This window comes from Oryctolagus cuniculus, chromosome 2 (assembly GCF_051225735.1).
Source record: "Oryctolagus cuniculus isolate XC-2025 breed Fujian yellow rabbit chromosome 2, ASM5122573v1, whole genome shotgun sequence".
Lineage (NCBI taxonomy): Eukaryota > Metazoa > Chordata > Mammalia > Lagomorpha > Leporidae > Oryctolagus > Oryctolagus cuniculus.
Window position 1 is genome coordinate 18,060,751 of NC_142868.1, and position 9,884 is coordinate 18,070,634.

Sequence of the window (9,884 nt, forward strand, 5' to 3'; positions counted from 1 at the left end):
TCACTGATTATTTCCATGACCCACAGCTGACCCATTCCCACAGCTCGCAACTGGGTCCCAGATGCAGCACTCTCCCCCGTGCCCTGATTTCTCTGGTTCTCAGCACTGAGCATTTAGTGCCGACTCCACACCCTCTGAAAGCTGTCTGGAGCCAGATGGGAGGACAAGATAGAACAGATTTCGTTTATTGGCCTCCCCGATTCTGAGAGAAATCCCCACAACAATAGCAATGACAAAGTCGCGAATATTGAGTGTTTACTCTAAATGAGGCATTATTCATAGAGCTTTGCATGCATTTGTTTAATGTTCACCATAATCCTACAAAGAAGATTCAGCAGCACTCATTTTACAGAGGAGAAAATTGAGTCCTAGAGGGAAAGGAAAGAAGGGAAAGAAAGAGGGAGGACACAGGGGAAGGAAGGCAACTTTGAGGGTAGAAGAGAGCTTTCCTTACTGAGAAGAATTTTAATTCCCATAGGAACTTCTCTACTGGAGCAGAAGTAACTGTAAAAGTAATATTGATGGAGAAATTATAGAAGATGGCATGGACGTGTACCTATTGTTGAGCAGCTTTCCACTTGAGATATTTTCATATGTTCCCTTTCAATGGCTGGCTACTTACAGCCTCCCTTCACACCCCTAAAGTCCTTTGGAAGTAGTAAAAATGGTACACGTAATTAAGAAACCTTTGAAGTTCATTTGTGGCTAATTGGGACTTTCCTATAAAATATTTAAAGATGAGATCTTTGGTTGTCAAAGACTCTTTTCAGCGTCATAGTTTTTGCCACCAGGAGTCCCTGTCTGCAGTGGTGCCGCCTGTGTTGGGATGATTCGGACAGCTTCACAGATTAGCTGGAGTTGGGGGGCTTATTGTGCATTTTCTATGTTTAGATCCTCCTGATGTTGTTTTATTTTGCTTTTCCAAAGAGAGGGGGAAAACAGCCGGTGCGCCAGTTCTCATGTGGGAACTGCAAGGCAACTGAGGGTGTCCTCCAAGTGGGATGTTCCTGTGCATTCCAACCCAACGCACAGAAGCACATTTCCAAAGTTAGCGTGGGGGCAATTGCCAGGAAATCGGCTTCAAACTGTGTCCCCGCAAGGCTTTCTCTCTCCTGCTTCAACAGACTCTGAGAGACTCATCAGCCCCCAGCAACATCAGGTGGGTGGTTTGGGATTTGGAACCCGGTTGGCGACCACTGTAAAAGAGCATGGTGCATTAGTTTCCTGCAGCTGCTGTAACAAATTACCAGAAACCTGGTGACTTAAAACAACAGAAAGGTGCTCCTTCACAGGGACGGAGGCCAGGAGTCCAAAATTAGAGTGTTAGCAGGATTGGCTGCTTCTGGAAGCTCCAAGGGAGAATTTGCTCCACGCGGATCTACTGGTGTCTGGTGGTTGCTGAGAAGACTTGCTGTTCCTTGGCTTGTAGATGACACATCACTCCAAGCTCTGTCACTTTCTTCTCTGTGTGTCCTCTGCTTTCTCTTCTAAAGACAGCTTTTGGGATTTAGGACTCACCATTATCTTTGGTCATGTCAAGATCTTTAACTGTACTACATTTGTGAAGACTAATATATGTGACCCAATAAAATCACATTCACAGGTTTTGAAAAGACGTATCTTTTGGGAGGCTACTATTGAACCCATTCCACATGATGAATTGAGAGGATTTCTTCTGATCCACTGGGGATGAGGCTAGACTTCAACTAAGCAGAGGGCTGACGGGCATTGTGGAAGTCCCGAGCACACAGCTGCCCCATGGTATCTCAGTGGTTGTCCACTTCCGGAACTGGCATGGGCTGGACTAGATAGAGCTGCATCTCTTAGCACAGAGCTCCTCATCTACAACTATTAGGGACAGGGGTTGAGGGTGATCCCAACTTTTATAATCCTCTGAGGATGGAAACTATGTGTAAAACATTGTGGTATCTCAGAGTCTATCGTAGGCTTCTGAGTCTTGAACTTGATTAGGGATGAAATCACTAGGGAGTTTAAGTAGACAGTCTCAGGTCCTGACCTGCTTTAGTTTGTTTGGACTACCATAACAAAATACCACAGCCTGTTTGGCTGAAGCAGCAGAATTGATTTTTTCATAGTTCTGAAGGCTGACAGTCTAAGATCAAGGTGTCAGGTGATTTGACTTCCCTGTGCCCTTCCTCATTGACCTGCAAATGATTGCCTTCTTGCTGCATCCCCACATAGCCTTTTGTCTATCCACAAGTATTCCTGATCTATCTCTTTTTTTAAAATATGTATTTGTTCATTTGAAAAGCAGAGTTATAGAGAGGCAGAGGCAGAGAGATAGAGGTCTTCCATCCGTTGGTTCACTTCCCAGATGGCTGCAACAGCCAGAACTGCACTGGTCCAAAACCAGGAGCCAGGAGCTTCTTCCCGGTCTCCCACATGGGTACAGGGGCCCAAGGACTTGTGCGATCTTCTACCGCTTTCCCAGGCCATAGCAGAGAAGTGGATTGGAAGTGGAGCAGCTGGACTTGAACCAGTGCTCTTATGGGATACCAGCACCACAGGCAGTGGCTTTACCTATTGTGCCACAGTGCCAGCCCCCTCTTCATTTTTCTTTCTCTCTTCTCGTAAGTATAGTTTTACCTTGAATTCTGCATTTCTCTATGCAGGGGCCAGATAGGAAAGCAATGGAAACCCAGCATGGACCGGACATTATACTGAGGTCCATGCCATCTCATTTAATCTTTCCTATAGCCCTGGAAGTTGATACGAGTGTCTCTATGGTGTCTCCATAGTTCACATCTGTGTAGAAAGGAGAGGCTGCTTTCAGCTAGCAACTGGTGCAACTGTATTGAAATCCAAGCCTGTAGTGATTCCTTTTACAAATATGTCACATTAATATTTGGAGGTTCCTGGGCCGTGAAGACATTTTTTCTGTGTTTGGGTATATGTGATTGTCTACTGAGACTACATCTTGAAATATTTGCAATAATAATTGGAGGTAATTTCTTTGAAAAAGAATTTGAATGTGCATCTTGATGCCAGGCAGTTGAGTGACCACCAGTCTGGGAACACTTGAGTCCAAGATCTGCACTTGACATTTGTTGAACCACCAAGTGATTCAAGACTTTCCAATGACTGGTTTGTTTCTGGCTCACTTTCCCCATTATCTTAAAGGCTTAGTCTATTGCAGGCCTTACTCTTCCTCTGCCCAAGGTCTCTTACTAGACTTGCCATGTGGTGTGGCTATTGGTTTTCACACCCCAGATGTGCTTCCATGGTTGACAGTGTTTATCATCCATATCCGATTGCTAAGACTGGAAAATTCCATAGGGGTTTAAGTGCCATGTCAACCAAGACCGATTCCAAAGTTGAGATCTGACATCACAATTCTCTAAATAGTCAGCTTTCTGTTGTTTTGAAGATTTATTTAAATAATGTATGTAGCACTTTATATACTTATTTTTCATTAAAGGAGCTTGCTCAAACAAAGGAACTGATTGTTACCTAAATACAGAAATACCGAGGCCTATATTTTTTCCTCTCTCTCATTCTGGGGGTTTTATCTCCCTTGTTTTTATTCTATAAGGCTGCTGCCTTTCGCACTGTCCTGAGCCTTTCCACTGATTCCTGTCTTGGCAGCATGGCTGTGTGGATTCATGGTTTGATAACTTGGGAGTTTTGCCTCATTTGTGGATGTCCTATGAAAGTCCTACACAATCCTGGAAGCAGAGGCTACCTGTATTTAGGAATTGTAGAAAAGAATTCCCACTGGTATTGGGTTCCCAGCTTCCTTGCATGTGACAAACACATGCAGTGTTATATAAGCCAGGAAATTGTGAGAAGATTCTGCCTGGCATCATGAAATATTGAGTTTCTAAAATATGTGTTGTAAAGAATTTGATTCACCTCAGTTGGGGCGTGGTCCTTGTTCTCAACTCCTGGGAGTAGCTTTGTATTAATGCCCCCAGTAGAAACTCTGGACTTTGACACTCAGGTGCATCACCCATGTCATTGCCACGAGGGTAATAAGTTCCAATTTCTAGGGCTCTGACCCTGTCCGAGGCACCTCTTTCTTTAGCTGATGTCCCTCTCTGTCTTTGCCTATGAGAAGCCATCACTATGGGTCTAGTAGCTTTCAGTGAGTCTTTCATGAAATTTTGTGAAGCTTGGCATGCTGTTAGGAACCTCTTGAACTTGCAGTTGGTATAAGAAGTGAGAGTGGTCTTGCAGTTGAGGTTGTACCTTCAGTTCTTTGAGTTTGTGTGCATCTGTGTGTATGTTTTGAATACAACACTAGCGTGCACTTTTGACAATTAAAACGCCTGACCACAGCTATAACATCCCAGCATGGCTTAGCTATTTTTCTCCTTGTATCTTTACATCCAGCCCACTGGCTGTGAAGCCCTTTCCACTGGCCTTGTGATCCATAATCTAACTCTGACTCTTGAATAGATGTCATTTTATCCTAGCATGCTTTGTCCCCATCCAAAGCTTCTGTTGGTCTGTATTTAATTGGCCTATGATTCTGGTTCAAGAAAGAAAGTGAAGTCACAAAAGTTTTTTTTCCTGCCAGACTTGGGACCTTATCAATCATGGTGACAAGAAATGTGATGGTGTCTCTTTACATTCTTGAGGAGATTGGAAGAGGAGAGGCATGCAGGTTCCAGTGTGGTTTTGTAATTTTTCCCAGCAGTGGCACTGTGTGGAGGATTCCAGCAGGCTAGTTGCTCAGCCCTAACTAGGTAATTCTCTACTTGAATGTTCCTGCAATGAAAATGCATAGACATCCACCAGTGTCTCTCGGGCAGTCCAGTGCTTGCTGTGGAACTCCTGGGAGTTAACAAAGAAATTGCCAAGATTTCCTTTTGGTTCCTTTCCAAGCAGGCAGGGTACTGTTTTTGTTCCTTAGTTTTACACATGAATCCATCCATTTATGTGTGATCAGTGGGACTGTGTTTGTTTTCAGTGACTATCTGACTTGATACCTGGCAGATTTTCTTGATGGGCAGTAATTCTGCAAATGAGAAAGAAAACAACCAGATTCTCAAGTACACCCAGATGGACTCACAAGGCAAAGGAAATGGTTGTTTTGGCCTGATACTTGGCTTTGACTGTTTTTAGATATATAGCCTCCTCAACTTAAGTTAGATTTATTAAAAGTTAGAAGAACAGCATTTTCCAGGTTCTACTTGACAGATAGAGGAAGAAACACACATGCAAACGTGGATGGGTAGGAAAAGCAAAAGTAGTTTGTACGTGTTTGTATTCCTGCAAAGCTGAATGTGCTTCAATGCCATATTTTCTATTTTCCAACAATATTTTACTGAAAATGAGCCAATCCAGCATCTCTGAATTCTTCCCTCAAGGCCATTTATAAGGCACTGTCTAAGCAAAGCACCAGGCAAACATGTGAAGAGCAATGCCTCAATTAACTTGTCAGGGACATTTTTCTATGGAATATCTGCTGCCAAAAAACAATTTGTGGACCAGCGTTGTGGTGCAGTGGGTTAGGCTGGCACCGGCAATTCCAGCATCCCATATCAGCTTCTGGTTACAGTCAGCAGCTGCTCTGTTTCCGATCTAACTCCTTGCTAATGTGTTTGCGATGGCCCAAGTACCAGTCTTCTGACTTCAGACATCTCAGCCTGGGCTGCCTCGGACATTTGAGAGGTGAACCAACAGCTGGAGGAACTCTGTCCCTCCCCCTCTCTCTGTAATTCTTTCAAATAAATGAATAATAAATCTTTTAAAAATTCCAAGATTTGGAGACTTGCACATGTGTAGTAGAGTATGAATATGGCATTTTTAAGATACAGAAAAATACAAATTGACAGTAAAGAAAAATTAAACAGCAGCCAGTGCTGTGGTATAGCAGGTAAAGCTGTCCCCTGCAACCTCAGCATATACCACGTTGACATGGGTTTGTATCATGGCTACTCCACTTCTAATCTAACTCCATGCTAATGGCTTGGGAAAATTAGTAGAAGATGGCCCAAGTACTTGGGCTCCTGCACTCACATGAGAGACTTGAATGAAGCTCCTGACTCCTGGCTTTGGCTTGGCTCAGCTCCGGCCATTGTGGCAATCTGGGAAATGAACCAGCAGATGGAAGATATCTCTCTCTCCCTCTCCCTCCCTCCCTCCCTTTCCCTTTCCCTTTCTCCCTCTCCCTCTCTTTCCCTCTCTGTATCTATAACTCTGACTTTCAAATAAATAAATGTTTTCAAAATAAAAGAAAAATTGAAGTGTGGATATTGATTGGCTGAATATTTAGCTACAGGAGCCATTTTGATTGAAAGCAATTCCCAGTACAACTAAACTCTGATTTCCTACATGAATGTTCATTTTTACCCCACTTACTTAGGATATGTCCTACTTGAAAAGCAAACCTGTATTTTCTTCATTTCTGTGCTGATAAATAAGTATTAGTCTCTCTCATAGATGGGGTTTACTTATTATAGTTTTAAAAAAGAAATGCTCAATGTGAAGATTCACACAACCTCAGAGATTTGCATAACTTGAAATACTAATAAAAGTGAGCTCAATTCCTGGACTAAAATGATGGAAAACAGTGTACAACTCTATAGAATTTTTGACACTTTGGTGTTTCAACCCTCAGGTCCAAGGATGGGCTCTGGGGCATCCACAGAAAAAATTATATCCAATATTTTATTTATTTTTTTAACTTTTATTTAATAAATATAAATTCCAAAGTATAACTTTTAGGTCATTGTGGCTTTTCTTCCCTCTAACCTCCCTCCCACCCGCAACCATCCCATCTCCACTCCCTCTCCCATCCCTTTCACATCAAGATTCATTTTCCATTTTTTAGGGGGAGATGACCCTTGCTTTGGTTCTTTAAGTGCTTAGGCATCCCTCTGAGTTTTGACGTGGGGCAGAATGAATGTGCTAATTCATCCTTAATGTGATAGAATTAAGAGGTAGAGCCTCATGAGTGAGATTTGTGCCCTCCTAAGAAGAGACACAAAGGAGCTACCTGGCTCCATCTTCTATGTGAGACACAGTGAGAAAATTGTCATCTATGACCAAGGATGCATTCCCTCTCACAATACGGCTTTGCTGCCATTTTGACCTTAGACGCCCCTGCTGTCAGAATTATAAGACGTAAGCGTCTGTTGTTGATAAGTACCCTGGCTGTGAAGTTCTGCTGTGGCGACCGAAGCTGACTCAGTTGGGACGCCACTGTGCTTTTGTGCCTGCTCAGTCTAGGATACAGGCAGGGCCGCAGCTTTGTGCTGATCCTTTTCATGGAGTTCTGTTTGCAGACTTGTGATACAGGGCTCAGTCTGGCCATGGGCATACAAGGTAAGCCCTGGGCCTTCCCCAGCGATGCTATTGCCACTCTTCCAAGTTACCAAGGGATTTTTCCAGACAATGTCTTCCCTGAATATACTCCTAGTTACTAGAGAGGACCTTGCATGCTCATGTATGTGTGTGTGTGTGTCTGAGAAGTGGTAGTTACTTAAAAAAATGGACATCAAGTAAAAGAATGAGTACAACAAATATCAAAATGAGTGAATAACCACACAATTAGAATAATATGCAACTTCTTAAAAAATATAGCCCCTGTTTGGTTCAAGCAAAAAACTAGAAAAAGGGATTCTTTTAGAACTAGTAAGTGGAAACTGTGTGTTTATGATATACAGTATGATCTTTGATTTATGTATACTGTAAGGGAGCTACATTAAGCTGCTTAACATAGGCATTACCTCACATATTGTTTTGCTGTGAAGGAGAGAGAGGGAGCAGATCCGTTCCCACTGTGACCACCTGCTGAATAGGAAAAGGAGATCCAACTGTACAGCAGTGATTTTATCTGTATTCTCAGGAAACCTTCCCAGAAGTGATAACTTTCCTTCTCTGTTCTGAAAATTCCAGCTATCCAAGTTGACAAAGTCAATCTGCAAGTATATTGCGCCTGGTCTCTCCTGGATAACTTCGAATGGAACAACGGATACAGCAGCCGGTTTGGCCTCTTCCATGTTGATTTTGAAGACCCGGATAGACCTCGAGTCCCTTACACATCAGCCAAGGAGTATGCCAAGGTCATTCGAAACAATGGCCTGGAAGAAAAACCATAGAAAGGATGACTGCATGACACCACCGGGAGGGGTCGCTGCCTTTGAACGGAGTCCTACTTCGGTGAAGAACACTCGGCAGCCTCCACTTGCCTCTGGGAGCTTGGCAGCAACTCGTGGATGCAAACCTGTGATTATGAAATCTGAATGCTATTGAAATCGATGTTTCTATTAAAAAAATCAGACTTGGAAATTTTAACTTTAATTCTTAGACATTTTTCTAGGATAGAAACCACAAAATTTGTGAAGATACTCATAATTCTCTATTGTAACACCAGACCCCTTATTACAGGAATATTTGTTTATGAGTCTGCGTCTCATCACATAAGCTATCTCAGTTGATAAAGTATCACATTATCTATCATTTTTCTACCGCTGGATCAAACATAAAAAGTCAAAGTTAAAGATCAGCTGTGTGATTTAGTTATGTGTTCTTTTCAACAAAAGAAATTCATTGATAACCTATTTAATGAAATATGGTTGTTCATATGTTTGGCCTGTATTTACCTGTGGTTGAGCAGGTACATTTTATTCTCAGCTAATGAACTTTTTAAAAATAATAAAATCAATTAGACTTAGAATGATGAAGAAAGTGTTTGAGTGTTGATGTTCATCAAAAACCAGATTTCAATAAGAAACAGGGTGTGGTCTCTATGTTTGTGTATTTTCTTAATTTTTAGGCCCTTAAATATATTGGAGGTAAACACATGAATTGGATGACCAATATGATTGTATATCAAGATGAGACAGGAATTCATTGCCTTTGTGATTGAAATGCCTGTGCCATTTGTGGAGCTCACTGGAATTGGAAATTCTGCCATGGTTCTGCAGTAGGAGTCAGTAGAAGACAGAGGGCACACTCCAGATTCCATATCTCCAGCTAACTTTTCAATATGTGGACTTGGGACCTTTACATCCCTATTTCAGTAGTGTTTACTTAAACCCCAACTATGCATCAGGCTTGTAGTTAAGAGGTTAAGAATTCTGCCCATTTTACAAACTGAGAAACTGAAGCCCTACTGATGTACCTCTTTCTCAAGTCACATCAGTGCTCATTAACTGCTCCTGGCACTTCTTTGAGATCAGCCTTATTGCTTGTCCAGCCCACTGCAGGTTAGGGAGCTATTAAAGTCCTGATGAGAGGGAAAAGTAAGCAGGGGTGTGGAGTCGCCTTGGGCAGGAGGACATGGGAAGGAGGTTGTCTGTATTCTTACTATGGTTCTCCTAGGATGCTTTGGCATTCTTGTGAGGCTTTTGGCCATGAGCAGACGCTATGTCATTTTTTCTTTTACAAGCTACGGTCAATTTCTGGATCGTTTTCATGTTCATAATCAGGGAATTATTTACAGCAAAGAACACACTCTCAGTAACTTTGGACAAAGTGAGAAAGAAATGGTTGTAGTAGTTCAATAAATGTGGATGCACTTGGGAAAATTATATTAAGATTAAAATGGTATGCACAGGAAATTCCATTACATCTTTGCCACTGGTTTGTTATTTTTATTGTTCAATGAGACATTATCTCACAATTTGTGTTCATTTAAGAAGCACATTTCCAAATCTTATTTCATTCCTCTCCTATCCAGCCTGTCTTTTTCATTTTTATCATGTATCTTATTTACAATTTATGTGCCCTCTTGTATTATCTTGCAAGACAGCTGAGCTTTCCTTTTAATTAGGATGTTGCTTTGAATATTATTTTTCCTACAGGGCATCTTTACAAGTTTTACAACAATACAAATGAGTACTGTATTTTCGTTACCAAAACTAGAAAATTAATATTCATGTTGTAAATAAAACAATCTGTCACGTTTGGTC

At 41.8% G+C, this 9,884-nt stretch overlaps 1 protein-coding gene across 1 annotated transcript in view; it reads left to right on the forward strand.

The window, feature by feature from the left end:
• Positions 1-9,541, forward strand: part of LOC100344458 (cytosolic beta-glucosidase) — a 123,515-nt gene extending 113,974 nt beyond the window's left edge. The window contains exon 5 of the mRNA XM_002709257.6: positions 7,867-9,541. Within this exon, the coding sequence (XP_002709303.2) occupies positions 7,867-8,069 (203 nt within the window). The 3' untranslated portion in view covers positions 8,070-9,541. The remainder of the gene's footprint in view (positions 1-7,866) is intronic.
• The last annotated feature ends 343 nt before the right edge of the window (positions 9,542-9,884 follow it).